At 43.3% G+C, this 21942-nt stretch overlaps 1 protein-coding gene across 1 annotated transcript in view; it reads left to right on the forward strand.

Annotated features, from left to right (window-relative positions):
* CORO7 (coronin 7) overlaps positions 1-21942 on the forward strand; it is a 150054-nt gene that overhangs the window by 40576 nt on the left and 87536 nt on the right. The window contains exons 9-13 of the mRNA XM_068126896.2: positions 3582-3664; positions 12488-12542; positions 12974-13031; positions 14009-14154; positions 21820-21915. Coding sequence (XP_067982997.2) covers positions 3582-3664; positions 12488-12542; positions 12974-13031; positions 14009-14154; positions 21820-21915 — 438 coding nt within the window. The remainder of the gene's footprint in view (positions 1-3581; positions 3665-12487; positions 12543-12973; positions 13032-14008; positions 14155-21819; positions 21916-21942) is intronic.

Consider the following 21942-nt stretch of genomic DNA (forward strand, 5'->3'; position numbering starts at 1 on the left):
ACCCAAAATTGTCTGTTGGCAGCTGTGCAGGCGACTTCAAATTTTGAAACAGAAAGTAGTCACTTGGGAGTATGTCCGGGACTGTATGGATGGGGATGGGGGAGGGCAGGAGTGAGATCCAGCTGCTGAAATCCACAGCTATGGATGTGAAAGCCAGTGTAGTACTGGCCTTGTCAATTTTATTAAGTTGATCTGTTTATACAATACAAGAAACTGGTACACCCGTTCCCTACGGGGATGGCAGGAAGGGGCATTCCTCTCTGGGGTATATAGATAACAGAGATCTAGGCTCGGCCTCAATAACATTGGGGTGAGGGGGGAGGAAGTGGAGGTGGGTGTGGGGGGAGGGGAGGTTGGGTGGAGGGGAGTTTGGCAGGGTGTTTATTTACCAAGTTTCTTGTGTTAGAGCTCGCAAAGTGGTTTAAGCATTTGAGCAAGCACTCCGTTCAAAGCCATTGATAACGAACTGCTGGCTTGGCAAGCGCTTGCTAGCTGCTTGGAAACTGAACACACCCCGGGTTTCCTCCCTTTCAGTTTAGTGTTAAAGAGCATTAGCGACTGATCCAAAAGGTAATCAAACGTGTTTGTGGTTTATAATGTTTTTAATTCTGGTATGGATGCTCCCACGAAAAGCCATTTATAAACGTTGACACGTTTGTTCAAGAAGGATAAACCCCTTGTGGAGACGGGATATTATTAGTATTGTTACGGATCGCGGTTTAGATGTTATGATGGGCCGAGCGGATGGTCCAACCGCGACCGTTACAGGATCCCCAATTGGCCCGATTCCACCCGACGTTGACCAGATCGCACCACCGATATTCAATCGGGAAACCTCTAAAGCGACCGAAAGAGAAGGAAAAGAGAAGAAGACAGAGTACGGAGGAAGAACAGATTTATTATACACACACAAGCAATGGATGGAAGAAGCAGTCACACAGTGAATCGTTAACTTATACTATTCAATTTACTTAACCCCAGGACAACATTCAAGACAGACGACGTTCACACTTACACGGGGGAAATTGCAGGCAGGGATGGCGGAGGTGGGTTGCTGGAGAGGGAGGCAGGGTCAGGTCCCTGCAACCGGCAGGGCTGGAGGTAGCAGCTCCCACTTCTTCGCGTTTTTGGCGGGAAAACCCTCGGTCGCATCGACGCTGCTCATGCTGTAGACGTCACGCGCTGGCTCGGTCACACCTGCTCCTCTCCTTCTGGTGGAGCCATCTCCCTCCTCTCAGCGCGTCTCTCCAAAGCTGGTTTCCTCTCCAAGTACCTCTCCTTTTTGGCTTGGAGCGTCTCTCATCTCACATCTCACAGCTCACAGCTCAGCTCACAGATCCTCTCGCATGTCATCGCTTCTCTCATCTCCTGAAGCAGTCCCTTCCAGTCGCTTTTATTACTCGGGGCGGAATCAAGCCGCCGGCTGCGAGGGCACGCCTACCGGGTCGCTAACCGCGGTGCTGGTTGGCTGTTAGGGCTGTCCGATTCCTCCTTTGATCATGACGACGTGCCACGCCTGTGAGTTGGTGGCTCCTACCCCCCTCTTCTCCGAGATGAGCACATGGGCAATGGCGGCTTGCGGGATTGAACACCACTCGCACCGCTTTTGAAAGGAACTTTGGAGAGCGGAGATGATTGGGGAAATTGAAAGGGGCCTACGCTTATTTTGTTTGATACAATGCAGAGTCAATCTAGTGGGAAACACATATTTAGCCTACATGGAATAAGGAAATAAACTATTTAAAAAGATATATCGTGGCCTGTGTGTAAGTTTCATGGAATTAGCTAGGAGGACGGCTGCGACCATTATTTACATTACGAGGGTGTTACACACAACAAAACCATACTTTTCACATTCGTTACACTTCCTCCAAAATTGTTACACTCTTCAAAACCGTTACACTTCTCAAATTCGTTACAGTATTAATATTGTTTTGTTATAACATTAATATTATGCTATTATATGTAGTGTTGTTATTAGAAGCGGCTTTGGAAAAATGCCACGATAAAGCTATCTTAAAATGGATGTACACCTCAACACGCATCCCCATTGGTAGGGCAAACGCCCTTGGTGGAGAAAACCCGCTGGGGATAGGGGCAAATTAATTCACTTCAACTTTCATTGTGTGACCATTAGTCATCTTGCCAAGTTTGGTTGAGATTGGATAAGAAACCACTGATTATATTGTGGTCAAAAATCGTCAGACAGACAGACACCAAATTGCGTATTTTAGTATGATTCACAATTAATTGTTTGACTTGGCAAAAATCGACATTATACTCTGACACAACAAATTGTCAGATTAATCATGCTAATCGCATTTAAGAAGCATACATGAAAATTTTAATTGATCACCAAACCCTGGCTCTAATGTGCCAATGAATAACCCATTTCAAGAAACATTTTGAACTCCCCTCATATCTCAGACGGAAGGACAATAATTTTTTATGGATGTTTGTGCTGTTACGGATTCGGCCCTTCCGTGGTTGTGGCTTTCATCCAGTTGTAACATTGCTGGTTATGTATTATTATTCTTATCGGGGTTGGAAGGAAACGGCGATTATTGTTGTTTAAGGGAAATGGTTATTGTGGTTAAAAGGTTAAAAGCGCTCATGGTAAAAATGAGACAGGAAATCGGATCGTGACCCGGAAGAGGGGGAGCGAGGAAGAAGAGGTCGTGAGGCAAAGGTCGGGAAAAGGCGGGTCGAAGCTCCGTACCTAGCATGGTCGAGCGTACATCGCGAGTGAACTTTGAGTCATTGAAAGGAATATCGTGCGATAGGTGTTATCGCTGGAATGTTGAGGAACCTGCATAGTCAGGTATCGGCATTGAGGTTCCAGAGAATCCTTGCCTAGACGCTCCAGCTTGAGTGAGAGCCGTCCGCCATTCTGCCCCGCACGCTGCGTCCACCGAAGAAGGTTTTGGTTCGCGGCAACTTTTCTCATCCTCCGGCCGTCTGCCGGGGATGCGTGTGTGCGAAAGCGGCGTTTGAAGTTTACACGGCGGTTCGCTGATTGAACGGCGAACGTGTACGTCGGCGCGCGTCTTTGGGGATTTTCCATTCTACCGCGAGTTTGCTGGGTGTTGGACCACGTGACTTCTGTGCCGCTTCGACCGCCTACGCCTCGATTGATCTTGATCGGACATTGTTCCCACGATCGCTGGAGCGAATCAACTTCGCCTTGGAGAGTTACAGAGACATTGGGGAGTGCTGTGAGTTTGAGATAACTATAAGTACTAGATAAGATGGTACCATCTTAAGATTTTGATTGTCTGGATTTGCTATCGTTATTGGTGATGTTATTCCTGTGTGATTTTTAATATATTATTGGTTTGTTTATAACCATTGGTGTGGTTTCCTTATTGATTTCGACACGGAATATTGTATATTTTTCTGCCGTGGCTCTTCCCGGGGGTCGGAGGTATACCGAGACCAGAAGGTCGGGGAGGAGCACGTAACAGTGCTGTTAGAATTTTAGCAATATTGATCACAAAGATTATGCAAAGTGTCAATGCATACTACCATAGACTTTGAAATGATAATGACCTGGAAATGCTGAAGGCCTGTTCACACAACAGATGCGAGAACGAGAGGTGAAGTTGTGGGACAACCGCAAGTTGACTTCCTCTGTACATACCCATAGAGTTGATTGCTCTCCAAGGTTTGTTGAATACTAAAGGGGTCATTAATCCTTGAAGGATTTTCTGTCTGTGGTTAAATGTCCTCATTGTTTTGTGTAAGATTGTTGTGGCCTTTATATTTGAAATGGTGCAACTTTTACACACGTGATCTGCTGTTGTCTTTTGCTGAGGTTTGTAGAAAAGTTTTGTGAGATTATGTACAATTCACCATAATGAGTTCTGAAACTTTCATCTGAATACTGTACTTATTTCACAATTACTTTGAGGATGGAATATGGTGTGTCCAACAGGTGATGTTTTTTTTCAAAGTTTGAAAAGGTCACTCAAACTATTAGTGTTCATAATAAATGTACAGTTATTTTGTGGGATCTTAAATAATTTGATTCAAAGTAGGATCTACATCAAGGTTTATTTTGTATTTATTATGGATGTAACTTGGAAAGTTACTGAAACATCTTGCAAAACACCACAGAGGTTTTGAAGGAGACTGTATCGGATGATCTGTTTACTTTTTGGGATATGGAGAAACAAATATACTGTACATCATTTAAAGGGAATAATTAATTGGTATAGTATCTTGTAAAGTATAAGGTAATTTAATAATATTTAAAATACTCTGCTTTTTTTATTTAAATGATTAAATGAAAAGATATTCTTTGATTTAGCTTTTCATTTGACATTATTTTATGCAGAATATATTTCAATGGGGAACTATTTTAAGAGATTGCAGTTATTGTATTGGACACAAGGATGGTCCTCATGTCAAACACGAGGATGGTCTCGTGTTGAAACGGAGCATTATCTCGTGTCGAAACGGAGCATTGTCATGTAGTTGGTGCATCAAATGCATCAAACACAAACAAAAACAAATAGCCCCGTGGGGTACTGATAGTTATTTCTCCATAATTTCTGAGAAAACTTTTAGATAAATTACCTGAATTTGATGTTAAACCCTGCTTTTCAGCCTCTTATATGGGGTGGATCCAGATGGGGAGCACAACCCCATGAGACCTTACTGTTCTGATATATTGTACCGAATTTGGTCCATATCGGTCATGTAGTTGGTCAGGAAAATATGTTTTGGTGAATATGAGGGATTAGGGGAGGGAGCCCGTGGCACCCTTTCCAGGGGAGGTACGGCCATGGGAAGCACAATTTAAGATTAGGGAATGATCACGATGCTGCGTAGCCAGTTAGGTCTGGATCAGGTTGTCGGTTTCCGAGAAGATTTTTGAAAGAAATACCAATATTTGGGAGCAAAATCCTCCTTTTAGCACCTTTAAATGGGCGGATCCGGATGTGAAACAAAACCCTATGAGACCTTACTGTCCTGATGCAGTGTACCAAATTTGGTCCATATCACTCAGGTAGTTGTGGAGATGTTTTTGTGAAAATGAGGGATTCTGGGAGGGTGCCTATGGCTCCCTTTTCGAGAGAGATATGACCAGGGGAGCAAACCTTAAGGTCAAGGCATGGTCTGGATCTGTCTGGTGGTTTCTGAGAAGTTTTTTTGAATGAAATACCATTATTTCGAGTAAAACCCCCCTTTTAACTCCCTTTATAGGGAGCGCATCCAGATGGGGAGCACAACTCCATGAGACATTGCTGCTCTGATACATCTTTAAAATTTTGGCCCATATCGGTCGGGCAGTTTATGAAGAAAATATGTTTTAGTCAAATGTTAATGGATGTACGTACGGCCGGACACCAGGACCCACTCTGAGGTTATTTCGGAGAAATTCCAAAATAACCTAATGAAAGACATGTTGCATGAACTGTACATTTAATAATGAATACATATCTCTGAATTCCCTGCATTCTTTAAGGGGTGGGAGGTCCAAGAGGGAGGAGGTAGAAGATAACGAGTTCAGGAGAAGCGAACAATGGGAAGGAAGAACAACTGGTAAAGTGAAGTGAATCATTTTATAATAGATCTCCTTCCTTGTTCGGTGCTCTTCGTGCGATTGAAAAGTTTAAAATAATGTTTGAAAATAAAAAAGTACAAGTTGGATGACATGCAAGAGATGTGATGACCAATGAATCGAGGTGTGAGATTAAGCTCAAATGCGTTCTTCTCAAGTCAGACCTTTGTAGGCTCATGGAGGAGCTACACGGCACAAGGCAGAAGGTTCACAGACTAGTCTGGTCTTGTGCAAATAATTTCCTTTAAGTTATGCGAATTTGGAGTCTCAGTCCAAAGTTCTCACCTTTATTTGGTCCATGAAAAATATTCCAAATTTAATTGTCAATATCAACACCAAGAACAAGCTGATTGCTCTGCACAGTCCAGCTGCAAGTAGTATAGGTCTTGAAACTTTAATCTGAGTGCAAATTATATTTATCTTAGCATTCTCCCCACCATAATTATCCAAAGGCCTTTCTCTGGACCTGATATTTGGTCGTGTAATTTTGAGCTCGGTAGAGGGGGGATACACAATGAAGGAAATTGCCTTTGTTTTGCTGAACTGATCTTGATCTATTAGTGATGAATGACTTTTGGGCCACACACATTGAGTAATGAACCACAACCAGCTATTACAGCAGAAATGGTAAGAAGTAGGAGGCAATGAAGACACATTGGGGAGAAAACATCTGGATATATCAGAAAGTATTGTTTTACTAACATCCAGAACCTTGATTGCTGTCAGTATTTCCAAGGTATATTTTCTTAATGGGCATCTCAGTGGGTTACTGGAGATATTCAATTCTGTTAACTTTGACAAACTTTGAACAACCATGGGAATTTTGATGAGTCTGTTGTTGGATAAGTCCAACGAATGCAGTTTGTCCATTTTGCCGAATACATTGACATGCAAATCCTTCAAACGGTTCCCAGATAGGTAAAGAAACTCTAAGTCCAATTGCTTTAGCGTCCCAGGTGATAGTTTGGAGATACGATTTCTACTGAGGTCTAACAGTAGAAGGTTTGGAGTTTGTATGCGCTCAATAGTCTGCAAATGATTATCGTGAAGTTTCAACTACAAAAGATGGGGCATTTGAAAGGCGTTTCCAGGTTCAATACTATTGAGTTTGTTGTTATGGAGGTATAGTCGCTCCAGAGATACTAGGCCTTGAAAGAAGTGAATACTGATTATGTTGAGGTGATTGTGTGACAGGTCAAGGTTCTTGAGGACATGCAAAGGTGAAAATGTCCGGTCTGTAATGTGCTCGATGTAATTGTATGAAAGGTCTAGTGTGATTAGCTGTGGTAATTTGAAGAAAGTTTCACTGGAAATGTTTGTCAGTGTATTCTTGAATACAAATAGAGCTTGTGTCTTCAGGCAGAGGTTGTGGCAGGATGCTGTATTTTCCTTCCACACAGAGGACAGTGGAAGTGTCCTTGTAGCATTTGCAGTCTGAGGGACACTGGGTGCGACTTACAGCCCCTGTTGTCCACAAGAGAGACATGCAGAGTAGTGGAAGACTTGAATTGTATAGAAACAGGCCCATCAGTCTTCTGGGAATTAAACATACATAATGAGATTAGTGTGTCGACTTTATCATCAAACGCATCACCTGCTCTGTCATCAAATACAATCTGCTTTATGCACCTCCAGCACGTGTTTGAGTATGGAATTCTTATTTTTGCATCACCAGAAGAGTAAAAATAAAATATTGATTTTACATTAAGAGTGACCACACTGATGTCACAACCTGGGACAAAATCCGCTAACGGGCCGATTGGGAAACACACATTTAATGCACTCTTAAAAGATGAACAGCATGATTGGGAAATACACATTTAATGCGTTATTAAAAGATTCACTCAACACCTCCTATCCATATGACCCTCCCCACAGTTATATCAAAACGAGCTGATTTGTCACACGGTCACAGATTGCTTAACCCCAATATGGAGCCATTCAACAATTACGTAACTCTATTTATTTTTAGTAATTTGCACAACGTAATGCTTGATTATGTAACGTAACCCTTGATTACCGTGCATTCTGATGGACTTTATTAAATATTAATTGACATATGATTAGATTTTTTGGAGTACCTCATCGTGAATAACACTCGACCCAAACAAAGCCAATGGAAATCTGACGCAACAAGCCTGGGCAGTGTATGATCAGCAGAGGCCTACAGGTTCGGTGCTATGGTGGGTGGAGTCGAGCAACAGATGTCCGGCAGCTGTCCGTTACAATTTCATTTTCACATTTTTTACATTGTCACAATTTCACATTTCAAAAAATGACCCCCAACAAAAACCCTAACAACAACAACAACAGCAATGCAAAGCTCTTGTAGACCTGCGTCATGATACAAATAGACAGTATCGTATGTCATAACCTTTGAGTTATTCTTACCTCCACCACTGAAGGCAGACTGAGGTTATGTATTCACCCATGTCTGTCTGTGAACAGGATATCTCAAAAAGTTGTGGACAGATTCGTACAAAATTTGGTGGAGAGGTTGGGTGTGTGACAAGGAAAAATGGATTCAATTTTGGTGAACATCTGCATCCGGATCCGAGAATTTTGTGATTCTTCACCATTGAGTGATCGGGCTAAAACCAATTATATAGCACAATATCTCACAGTTGTGGACGGATTCGGACGAAATTTGGTGGACAGGTTGGATGTGTGACAAGGAAGGATTGATTAGATTTTGGTGAAGATTCCAATCCCGATCTGGATCAGATAACCTTTTTAAAAAAGTGATTCTTCACCATTGAGAGATAGGGCAAAAAACGATATATAGCACGATATTTCAAAAAGTTGTGGATAGATTCGGACGAAACTTGGTGGATAAGTTGGTGAGACGACAAGAACAAACCGATTATATTTCAGTTCAGGTCCAGATCCAGATTCTGCTTATCAGTGGGATACAAAACATGACATGTTCAGCCTGGTGGAGGTATGCTTTCTACGGAGTGCCATTGTATTTTTTTTAATTTTTTTTTTATTTTTAGGTTTATTGCCCCATTGTAAGCTAAGCATGCAATTTTGATATGTATATTTTAACACATTCATGTCTGTGACATTTTCCATCCAGTTTCGGGATTTTAGACAGCTGCCTTTTCACCACCCCAAGTTGTGTTTACATGTTAAGAGTCGCCCATTGTGTGTGGACCAGATCAGGCGTGGTGGAGAGACGAGCCTTTCATTGAACTTTATGAATGAGCCATCAGGGGGGACAGGGCCTTCTCCATCACTGCTCCCACCCTCTGGAACTCACTACCTCACACCATCAGAGACTCCTCCTCACTCACCACATTCAAAACATCACTCGAGGCCCACTTGTTCAACACTGCATTCAACATTTAACCCACAGCATTTAACCCCTGACTATCTCTTCTCCTTCTCCTTCCTTTTGCTTTGATTATTTACCTATTGATTTTTGTCTTTTTGCACTTGTTTTTTGTACTCTGTCAAAGCGTCTTTGGGCTTCTTGAAAAGCGCTATATAAAATAAATGTATTGTTATTATTATTATCAGTGTTTTTATATTTATTTTACTGACGAGCCGATAGTGATAAAGCAATTCTCCCAAAACAAGTTTGGTTTCCAGAATCATCTAACGTGGCTGCCTTCAGTTGGATTTGAACCCACAGCCTCTGAGATATCAGTACAGTGTGCTCACTACTAGGTTACCATACTACATTACGATTTGGTTCACATTTTGTTTCAATTTAAACATTTATGCACAATTCTATGAGCGGTGTTTGAAAGATCTACACACATTATGCAATCGTCCAATACTGGGCCACATTTTAATGTTTTCAATAAACAAATGCTTGTAATTAAGAGTAAAACATATTTATAAATGAATTTTATAATAATTTTTCTACTAGCCTCCTCATACTTTCTTCGATTTGTCTTGGACTATTGCGAATGCCACAGCCTTAGAACATTTTGATTGCCCCAAGTATTTTTACTCACTTTTCTGGGGTAAACTTTTGTTTTAATTGACAAATATTATATTTATTACTCAATTGTATAGATTTATAATATAATATGGTCATGTGTTGAGGAAGGATGTACAATGTACAATCCATTCAATGTACAATGTGTACTGAGTGGGTTCATCAAAAATGTAGTGGTTTGATAGGGTCATTAACCAGTGTGGCAGCTACATTCAAGTGTAAGGTGTGCACAGAGGGAGCTGCAGATGGAGGAAATGTTGAGTTGGATCTTGGAGATGGCGTGAAGCTGGAAGGTGTGAAAACATTTTGTTACCTTGGAGACATGCTGAATGGAGAAGGTGGATCAGACTCGGCAACGGTTGCTCGAGGTAGATGTGCATGGAAGAAGTTTCGGGAACTGAGTGGCGTGCTGACGAGCAGGGGAGTGTCATTGAAGCTGAAGGGAAAGGTGTATGCTGCATGTGTGAGAAGTGTTATGATTTATGGGAGTGAGACGGGTAATGAACGTAGAGCAGCAACGTAGGCTGGAAAGGGTGGAAGTGCGAATGGTTCGGTGGATGTGTGGACTATCGTTGAGAGAGAGGAAGACAAATGATGAATTGCGAAAGATGATGGGAATAGAGCCTGTGATGGATGCTGTGAAGAGAAACAGGTTGAGATGGTTTGGTCATGTGTTGAGGAAGGATGAAAGTGACTGGTTGAAAAGAGTGATGGAAATGAATGTAGAAGGAAGTAGAGGACGGGGAAGACCGAGAAAGACTTGGCTAAAGATGGTCGAAGAAGAAATGCGGGCAAGGGGGTTAACAAGGGGAGATGCAGAAAATAGGGCAAAATGGAGAACATTTTCATGGGGACCGCCAGGCTAACCCCCGCTCTTGCAGGGAAAATGGCCTTAAAATGCCTGTTGTTGTTTGTTGTTGTATATTGGCCAATTCCATTTTCAACATTTTGAAGAGATATTAGTTTCCCCTTTTTGAACTGATTCTACACTGTAACGTATAGTCCAACTGGAAGAGGTTCATTTTGAACATGTAGGCCTCACCATCAACCGTGACTTTGCCTTGGCCAACAGAATAGGAAAGCTGGTCTCCAAAGTTTGCCACAGACTGCAAACCATCCATCATTGTCATTTTTTTTTTTTTTTTGGAACTACACAGTTTACACAGCCTTTGTCCATAGTTCAATGAAGTACTGCTTTCCATTATGGGCTGGTGCCCCAGCATCACATTTCTCTGCCCTGGATTCTGTGAAATCCCAAGCTCTCAAAACTATTAGAATCTCCCACGACAAGGCCAAACAAGACCTGTTGCTCTCACATCGCAGACGTATCATTAACCTTTGTTTTTACACAATCTTTACTCTAGCCGAGCTCCTTCAGCCCTCTGACCTTCCCCAGCTCTTCCACGCATGTTCATCTAGTAGCCTCTCCTGGTTAAACTCTCCAAATCTAGGTATTCTGCACATCTCAACTCTTTGCTCCTCTTTTCCAACATGTCAAACTTTTTTGGGGATGCTTTTTTGTTTTTGCTATTTTCAAGAGTGATTCAAGCAGGCAGTGCACCATCGTCTCATGTTATCCCCCTTTTCTACCTGCAATCTTTTCTCCATCATGCCTATGCCATACCCACAATGGCGGTCTGAAAACAGCTGCACGATCCTGATGAAAATTTCTTGAACAAAGTACCATGCGATCGCCTTTTTTTTTATATGGCCACACATAATTCTGCACTCATCATATTTACCTCAAAATTTTCCTCTCATGACTGCCATTCATTTTCAAGTTATTTGTTGAAATAATTGGCATAACCTGGTGAAAATGATCCGATTAAAAATCAGTGCAAATGCATCCGGTCCTATCAGATTATGAAAGCCAGGCCGAGATGGGTTATTAACATACGGTATGTGGATCCATGGACGACCAGAAACTGGGATTACAGGATTCAGGAGATGGAAGCGAAAATGCTGTATTTGATTATTGAATTATGGTGGCTCATGATTATTAGGTACTCCTTGGATGCATTAATGCTTAATTCGCTACTAAGAGATATTGGGCATCCTAAATGACTGATACTCGGTGTATGGGTTTTCTTGGCTTTTTCATTAAAAAGACTTTCCAGACCCGCATGAAATTTTCACGGATGATTTTTCTCCGCAGCTGCTGTATATGATTAGCAGCAGTATTGTAGTGCTAGCACGTTAACAATCTGAACTACCTATTTTTCAGTACCGTATACTTTATTTACCTATTTGTGAATGAAGCTATTCGGTAAGTTCAATGACATTATTTTCCTGCCAGCTATTTACCAGGATGTTTGGGGTTTTAGGACATTGATTAAGCATCATCTCGTTATATTTTATAGTTGAACTTACCGTGGACGAACGATGTGTAAAATACCCTCCAATGCTGTCGCCAGAAACTTCATTGTTGCGAGAAGGGAAATCTCCTTGATGTCCTTGATGTCCTTTACAGAAGTCTTTGCTCCGTGGCAGACCTAAAATATCTCGGGCGAAGATGGGTCCATAGCAGATATAGCTTAATTAAATCTGGCCAAAGTGAACGACTCAATTTTGAGAGATTGATCGATCTGTGAGATTATCGAAACTTCGGCACGTTACATGTTCCTGATCCTTTCTCTGCTCCATTGTGCACAGCGAGCATATTGTTACCACTCTCGTGGATGAAAGCTCCACCTCCAAACGGAGGATTCAGTTCATCATTCAGCAAGACGCCACACAGACAAACTCCAGACACACTATCTTGGCACATTGCCCATTGAAAAGTTCTTTGATTTTTGAGATACAACACATGCCATATTCATGCGCTTTGCACATATTGAGATCACTGCGTACTATGCTGCTGCATGTCGTTAACGTGTTGATTAACGTTAACGTTGATGCTCGTTGCTTCGCAGTGATTTTGGTACTTAGTCGTTCAATGATTGTCATTTTTTTTCATTCTTCTTACCTTTCAGCTGCCTAATGCCTTTTTTTGACGAAGATACTGGTCTCTTGCTTCTGGCAGCAAAGGTTTGTTACACACTCATGCGGTGAATGGGGATGTTGATTATGCGTTGTGTTTTTGTTTTTACTTTTGTATCGAATGTTCCTTGGAATGCATTCATTTTCTTGATGGGAATTAATCGTAAGTGTACCTTATCAGGATTCTATAAAGAAGCACTTTTTTGTGAAGGATTAAACTTGTAACGTTGAACATTTATGTTCCATAAATTGTGCTAGTTCTGCCATACCAAACTTGTAGGTTGGGGCTTCCTGGCTATCTTTGGTACTTTCGTTTAGAATTCCAGCTTTCCCAAGAATAACTGGTTTGATTAAGATTTTATGGAAACTTGTGATGTACTTGTGACCGAGCGAAGTGGTCAGTATGGGCATGAGGAAAAAATATTGTTGTATTGAAAGTGTGAAATTGGAGTTTAGTGTTCCCTGATTTATTCTTTTAGGGTGACTACTTCATCGATTGCTTCGAAGTGACCAAATCCGCATCCTTCTTAACCCAAGGTGACGCTGAATACATCACTCAGCATTTATTCTCTGATGTACCATACTTTGTTACAGAGGGTAGGTGCTGCCGAAGCCGTTTATTGACCAGGCTTATGCTAGCTGGTTGGCCGTTGCCATCCCAGCAATAAGTATTCAGGGCGGGAATTTGTAATTTATTCATGGTGCCGGCGATAGCTCGACTACTCTTTGCGAAGGACACCGTGGGATCTTCAACGTCCACCAACAAATGCCGGCAGACGGGACTCTCAGTTTAACGTCCATCCGAGGGACGGCACACACTGATGAACCCCCCTGCCTGGGAAACACCAGGATGACAATTTATACCCGGGTCTGGATTCAAACTCAGACTAGACAACTTAGAGGTGTGTGGGATTACCTTTAGATCATCCTGTCAGCCCCAGCATTTATTACAACACATTAATTTGCATTGTTGTGATGCAAATACACAGCTTTTACATGTCTGCTTATTGGTAGTGACCATTGGTACATTGGTTTGGTTTTTGTATGTTAATGTCTTGCATTCCATTGTACCACCCGATTGAGTTCAAAACAATGATGGGTTGTTGGGGAGGCAAGGGGAGGATTTGTTTCCAGATGAGAAGAAAATAAAAGTTTGTATGAAGATTAATTTTGTGTCGTGGGAAGGAGAGGTGGGTATTGCCATTATTCTATATAATTGCGGTACTTGTAAAATGTACAAATGGAGAAATGGGAGAAGATGATCACTGTCCAAATGAGCAAAGCTGGCTAATATCAATTCCAGTCCTAAAGTTATCATTCATTCCACATTTGGGAGCTGCATCGACGAGGGATGTCTGAGGGGGATCCTTGGAATATTAACCTGCAGGAACACATTGCTTATATCGAGTACTTGGAAAAAGAAACGATTGAGATAGATTAAGGGCTTGAATAGATGTGTTTAAAGATTTGGATTGAAATATTTTTGATCTTTAATGGGATTCACATGTGTTCAGTGTGCCGGTGCGTGACTGAGGAGGGGACACGTGGTTTGGCCTTGCTTTCAAAGCGTGCTGTTGACGTGATGGCCTGTGAGGTGATGCGTGCTCTGCAGCTCATCGGGAATGCCATTGTGCCCATCAGCTACGTTGTTCCTCGAAAGGTTGGTAGCCAACAAACCTTTGGCTGTTGGGAATGGTTCTTATTTTGGTTCATTTTTGTCCCCCGTCGCACAGCGGAGCAAAAGGGGGACAATGGTTTTCCCCTCCGTCCGTGTGTCCGTCCGTCCGTCCGTCCGTGTGTGCGTGCGTGCGTAAGCAACAACAACAACAACAACAACAACATGCATTTTAAGGCCATTTTCCCTGCTAGAGCGGGGGTTAGCCTTGCGGTCCCCATGACAATCTTCTCCATTTTGCCCTATTTTCTGCATCTCTCCTTGTTTACCCCCTTGCCCGCATTTCTTCTTCCACCATCTTTAGCCGTCTTTCTCGGTCTTCCCCGTCCTCTACTTCCTTCTACATTAATTTCCATCACTCTTCTCAACCAGTCACTTTCATCCTTCCTCAACACATGACCAAACCATCTCAACCTGTTCCTCTTCACAGCATCAATCACAGGCAATATTCCCATCATCTTTCGCAATTCATCATTTGTCTTCCTCTCTCTCAACGATACTCCGCACATCCATCGAACCATTCGCATTTCCACCCTTTCCAGCCTTCGTTGCTGCTCTACGTTCATTACCCATGTCTCGCTCCCATAAATCATAACACTTCTCACACATGCAGCATACACCTTTCCCTTCAGCTTCAGCGACACGCTCCTCCTCATCAGCACGCCACTCAGTTCCCGAAACTTCTTCCATGCACATCTCACTCGAGCAACCGTTGCCGAGTCTGATCCACCTTCTCCATTCAGCATGTCTCCGAGGTAGCAAAATGTTTTCACACCTTCCAGCTTCACGCCGTCTCCAAGATCCAACTCAACATTTCCTCCATCTGCAGCTCCCTCTGTGCACACCTTACACTTGAATGTAGCTGCCACACTGGTAAATGACCCTCTCAGACCACTACATTTTTGATGAACCCACTCAGCGCACATTGTACATTGAATGGAGTTCACTCCGACACCCTTCCTGCACACAGCACACGGACACTTCTCAGTTCTTTCCACCTCACCACATGCTTTACCACTTGCCATCACCTTCGTCTTTCCGATATTCACCTTCAGACCTTTTGTCTCCATACATTCCTTCCACTTGTTCATCTTTTCCTTCAGTCCATCCATACTTTCCGCAATCAACACCAGATCATCTGCATACAACAACTCCCACGGTAAACCCTCCATTACGTTCTGAGCCAGCACCTCCATCACAGCTACAAATAGTAGTGGACTTAGTACCGACCCCTGATGCACTCCCACCTTCACCTCAAACTCACCACTGTTCCCGTCCTTCGTCCTTACAGCTGTGCGCGCTCTTTTGTACATTGCCATCACTACTCTGATCAACCATTCCTCCACTCCTAACTTCCTCAATGCCCATGTCACTACTTCACGTGGAACCCTATCGAATGCTTTCTCCAGATCAACAAACCCAAAAAACAACTTCTTCCTCTTCTCCATGTACTTCTCCTGCAACTGCCTCACAATGAAAAGCGCGTCTGTCGTTCCTCTTCCTGGCATAAATCCAAACTGCATTTCATCGATCTTCACTTTCTTCCTTATCCTCCTCTCCAACACCCTTTCCAATACCTTCATTCCATGCTCCAATAACTTTATCGCTCGGTACGAGCCACACTCCAGAGGGTCACCTTTCCCCTTGTATAGAGGGACGAGGGTACTCGGTTCCCAATCCACTGGAATGCGGCCTTCTTTCACCACCAGATTACAGATTTCTGCCATTCTCTTCACACCCCAAGTTCCTGCTGCCTTCAACATATCTCCCACAACTCCCGTCGGCCCTCCCGCTTTTCCACTCTTCATTGCTTTTATCGCTTCCTCAACTTCCTTCTCAGTTATCTTCTCTGCGGGTCCTAAAACTGGGTTACTCTCCATGTTGCCATCCTATTCATTCTCTGTATCCAACAGCATTTCCATATATCTTTTCCATCTTCCTTTAATTCCATCTGGGTCGACAACGATTTGTCCCACTTCATCCTTCAAGCAACTCACCCCCATCACATCACACCTCTCTTTCGCTATGTGCTTTGCAATCCTGAATACTGCTTTTTGACCCTCTTCCGAATCCAAGCATTCTCCGAACATTTTCCGACATGCCTCCTGCGCCTTTGCTACCTCTTTCTTTGCAGCCTTCCTGGCTGCCTTATAACTTTCATGCTCTGCTGTTTCTGCTCCCGTACCCTTCGCCCTCTGCCACTCCTTGAACTTCTTCCTCTTCTCATCAATCCTCTTTCCAACTTCATCATCCCACCACCATGTTTCCGAGTGCCTCGGTGGTCCTTTTGTCCATCCACATACCTCACCAACGGCTCCCAACAGACTAGCTTTCATTGACATCCAACCACTTTCAAGCTCAACCACATCATCCTCTACCCTACTCAGCCTCTCTTTTAATGCCTCCCTTACTGTCACCTCTTTCAACCTCCACACCTTCATTCTCGGTTGGCACTTCACCCGTCGAGCTCTCCTCGCACCTTTCGCCCTCATGTCGCAGACAACCAAGTGGTGCTGTGAAACAGCCTCCTCCCCCGGGATCACCTTTGTGTCCCGGAGGTGCCCCCTATCTTGCCTACGCACCATCAGGTAGTCAACGGTTGTCGTCGACCCACCTGACGTGTATGTAACAAGCTTATTATCCTCTTTCTGGAACTGAGTATTACAAATCAACAAATCAGCTCCATCAGCAAACTCCAAAATCCTTTCACCTTCTCCATTTCTCACACCATATCCGTAACCCTCATGAACTCCCTCAAAACCATCCATACTCCTTCCCGCATGTCCATTCAGGTCTCCTCCCACCACAACAACTTCCTCATCTTTCACGTTTTCCATCAGCTTCTCTATCGCACACCAGAACTTGTCCTTCTCTTCATCGCTTCGACCAACCTGCGGAGCATATCCCGAGATGACGTTCACCAAGAGTTTTCCAATCATCATTTTCACCATCATCAACCTATCACTCACTCTAGTCACACTCACCACACTGCCTACAAACTCCTCAGAAAACAGGACACCAACACCATTCACGCCCTCCGGGCGCCCTTGCCACACAAACTTGTATTTCTGTCCCTGCCTACCCTTCACCATTCTCACACCACTTCCCTTCCATCTCGTCTCTTGCACACAACATATGTCCACTCTTCTTCTGACCAATACTTCCACCACTTCTCCTGATCTCCCTGTCATTGTCCCTACATTCCATGTCCCAAACCTCAGAAACCGATCTCCACTTCGGGCTGTACCCTCCTCATATGTAGTTGTAATTGTCATGGTTCTCTTTTTGAGGCAATGTTTTCATGGCCAGATGCCCTTCCTGACGCCAACCCTCTTAGTCGTCTCTTACGACACGCAGGGATACGGTGTACCTATTCTGACCGGGGTACACACTGGGAAACGTTTAAAACATGGAAATTCGGGGGAGGGGGGGGGGGGGGGGGCAGCATCAGCATCACGGCTGCGGTTTAAACATATTCCAACAATATCCAAACAGAACCATAAAAACCATGAAAAACAATCTGGGAAAAGTCTCCAAGCGAGAACGTGGATTTGAGAAAGAAGGAGCAGAGGCGGAAGAAAAACGAGATACAGGGGGCGGGGCACAAGTCGAGACGAGGAGGAGAGCGAACAAGCACGTGTCCGGGAGGAGACAAAGAATAGAATCAATATAGAATTCTTTGTCTATCCATTTGTCCTGTTTTTAAAAACGCTGGACAAAGGGTAAGATGCCTGCGAGAGGCAGGGGGGAGAAAAGAAAATCAAGGAAACAAGCAAATACTACGAAGGAAAGAAATTACACTCGCAAAACACCGACGGGGGGAAGGGAGCCCGGAAAGACCAGGCCGCGCACGACGTGTGAATAAAAAACGACCAATCACACACAAATCCGCAACAACCACAAAACCAAAACTAAACAGAAACACACAACAACACACACACACAACAAAACAACCAGCGGAAACCCGACAAAGACACGAATGGGAAAACACTCAAACTTCGATGCCGTGGACCGTGCGTAAGCGAAGGACCGCATTCGAATTTGGTGTGTGGGTGCAACCCACGTCAAAATCCAAGATGGCCGCCACCATGTATGTCTGATGCCATGTATGTCTGAACCTTGTGAGCTGAATATCTTGAAAAATAAGCGAAGTACCAACTTCTAATCTGGTGTGTGGGTGTACCTAGGCATAAGGAAGAACCCTATTGAAAATTGGGTCGCCACGTCAAAATCCAAGATGGCCGCCGCCATGTATGTCTGAACCTTGAGATGAATATCTTGAAAAATAAGGGAAGCACCAACTTCTAATTTGGTGTGTGGGTGTATCTCGGCATAAGGAAGAAAGCTATTGAAAATTGGGTCGCCACGTCAAAATCCAAGATGGCCGCCGCCATGTATGTCTGAACCTTGTGAGATGAAAATCTTGAAAAATAAGGGAAGTACCAACTTCTAATTTGGTGTGTGGGTGTATCTAGGCATAAGGAAGAAAGCTATTGAAAATTGGGTCGCCACGTCAAAATCCAAGATGGCCGCCACCATATATATGTCTGAACCTTGTGAGCGAAATATCTCGAAAAATAAGCGAAGTGTCAACTTCTAATCTGGTGTGTGGGTGTATCTCGGCATAAGGAAGAACGCTATTGAAAATTGGGTCGCCACGTCAAAATCAAAGATGGCCGCCACCATATATATTATATATGTCTGAACCTTGTGAGCGAAATATCTTGAAAATAAGCGAAGTACCAACTTCTAATCTGGTGTGTGGGTGTATCTAGGCACAAGCAAGAACGATGTTTAAAATTGGGTCGCCACGTCAAAATCCAAGATGGCCGCCGCCATGTATGTCTGAACCTTGTGAGATGAATATCTTGAAAAATAAGCGAAGTACCAACTTCTAATTTGGTGTGTGGGTGTATCTAGGCATAAGGAAGAAGGCTATTGTAAATTGGGTCGCCACGTCAAAATCCAAGATGGCCGCCACCATATATATGTCTGAACCTTGTGAGCGAAATATATTGAAAAATAAGCGAAGTACCAACTTCTAATATGGTGTTTGGGTGTATCTAGTCACAAGGAAGGACGCTATTGAAAATTGGGTCGCCACGTCAAAATCTAAGATGGCCACCGCCATGTATGTCTGAACCTGGTGAGCGGAATATCTTGAAAAATAAGCGAAGTACCAACTTCTAATCTGGTGTGTGGGTGTATCTAGGCATAAGGAAGAACGCTATAGAAAATTGGGTCGCCATGTCAAAATCCAAGATGGCCGCCTCCATGTATGTCTGAACCTTGTGGGCGAAATATCATATCATAGCATGTTTTCTGCGTCTTCCACTTTGTCAACTCACATCATTTCCCCGACGGGGGACCGAGGCGTAACGCTTGTTGATATTTATATCTAGGCTTGTGGATGAACTAAATGACATAGGGCAGCAGGTTCAAAGAGTGACCAATGCTTGAAGGGGAACGGGGGACAATGACATTGCACACGAGTGGAAGGGCGGCAGAAATGATGTGGATGTAACGGCTCAGCAAGAGTAGAAGTGAGCATGGGTGGGTATGGGGGAGAGCATAAGATGATGTTGGGCAGCATGTTTGAAGCAATGGAAGGAGGGCCATGAAACAATTGATACAGCTGGGTCACAATAGAAGGATAAAGAAATAGAGGGGAGCGTTTAGCTTAGAATTAATGAAGGTATCCTGTGCCCGCTTGCCAGAAACCCGGATAAGCACGATCCTGTGGAAAAATCACCGACCCGGCAGATAAATTTTACCAACTGGATAGGTTCCGTTGCTCAAAGCCTGGATAACTTTATCTCCTGGATAAGTTAGTGAGTTTTTCTGGATAACATCTCCTCTGGCCCAGATAACGCCTTATCTGTGGTTAGTGGCTTGTATGTAGGTTTATCAAATTCTAAATGGCAAATGATCCACCTTTGTTGGAAATCTGTCGGACAAATGTTGAAAGGAAATTCCACAAACGTGTTGGTCCAATTTGTGTCGTGTACATAGACTCTCAGGAGTCTATGGTCATGTATGAACGTGCAAACGCTCCCAGTGTTCAAGCAGGGGTCGACTTCCTTTTCATGGAGTTGCATCAGAGTGCAGACGGCGCGGACGTGAAACGGGCCTGTATCCTGAGCTAATATATGTTCGACAATCGATTGTAGTCTGCTGAGCTACCTTACACAATGCGTGAACCATTTCTCATTCACTTCCTCTGCTGAGTGATAGTGGTCTCTGACACCGTTGACGGTAGTTGTGATCGTCAAGCACGCTCCACGCCTTCCTCTTCACATTATTCATTAGGGTGTTGTAAAATTTACTCTTAATGAGCTTTATATGATCTTCTGCCACCTGACACAGCATTTCCCGTTCTGTTGGAGTAAGATTTTTTTTCTTTCCTCTTTCCAGTATGACTGACTTCACCCATCATGACTGTTTTGCAAGCAGACAGAATGGTGCATTGCATTGTGGTATACCATATGTCAATCAAAACTTTAACCAGGCCTTATCCAGGCCTTATCTGGCAAATAGCTATCCTACCCTTATCTAGCATTTGAACAACCGTGGATTATTCATGAGTTAAGTATCCATCAGATAAGAAATTTAAACACAGGATAGCTATGGGTTGAATTGGTTAAATTGTCCAACTTTCTAGCGACCGGAAACTGCTGAAAAAAATTATTGTCTTGCGTCTGGCTTTCACAGAGCATTTCACAGAGTAAAGTAAGTACCTATACGAGGTAATTTTCTTGGTCCACCTTTGCTTTATTTGGATATAAATTTTTGAACACTATATATCATATATCTTTAATGGCGATGTAATAATCAACCCACATGCGCCACGACGTCATCACGCCAGCAAATAACCGTCTGGTGCGAACTGGTAGAAAACAATGATATTCTTTGCTGATCACGGCAATATAATGCAGTATCGGGATACGCTATATGATGATACGGCAGGTACGAGCCGACCTTTACATGCTCTTCTGTCACCAGACACAGCATATATCCCGTTTGGTGTGCCAAAAGTTTGCCTTCCATTTTCTAGTTAGAATCTTTTCAGCTTCATGATAGCTTTGCAAGCAGATGAGACAGTGCAATGCATTGTGGGATGACATCTACCAATCAAAAGTTTATCCACACCTTATCCAGCTCTTATCTGGTGGATAGCTATCCTCTCCTTATCCAACCGTAGTTTATCCGTCAGATAGTTAACCTTCGGATAAGAATTTTAACCACAGGATAGCTCTTATCCTGTGGTTAAATTATCCAAATTTCTCGCAACCAGGCACTGGTGTGCAATTTTGGAAGAACACTTGTGGCCTGGAGATGAGTGTAGGAGGATCCAGGCCAGAAGTGAGGCAATTGAAAACTAATAATGTTTGTCTGTTATTTGTCTGGCCCTCCTTGTCCACATGTAATTATTATCGGTATGTTAACCTCACCCTATGTTGTCTTCCTATTCCATGAGCCTTGACCTCTATTTAAAGTAATATGTGTTCTCTACTGAGCGTGTTATTGATTGGAATAAATCGACCTTTCCTTCTTTCTACTTAGCTTGGATTTGCCAGCTCAGCTAGAGATTGTTGGTTTTTTATCCTTTTTACATTGTGATGATTTGTGTGCTTTTGTTTCTGGAAACAGAATGCGTACGAGTTTCATAGTGATTTGTTTCCTGACACCTTTGGTACAACCCCAGCCATGCAGGCTCAGGACTGGTGGCAAAACCATGATGGCCAGGTGACTGCCTGCATATAAAGTGTTCTG

The sequence above is a fragment of the Myxine glutinosa genome, chromosome 10 (assembly GCF_964187855.1).
Source record: "Myxine glutinosa chromosome 10, kmMyxGlut1.1, whole genome shotgun sequence".
NCBI classification, from domain to species: Eukaryota; Metazoa; Chordata; class Myxini; order Myxiniformes; family Myxinidae; genus Myxine; species Myxine glutinosa.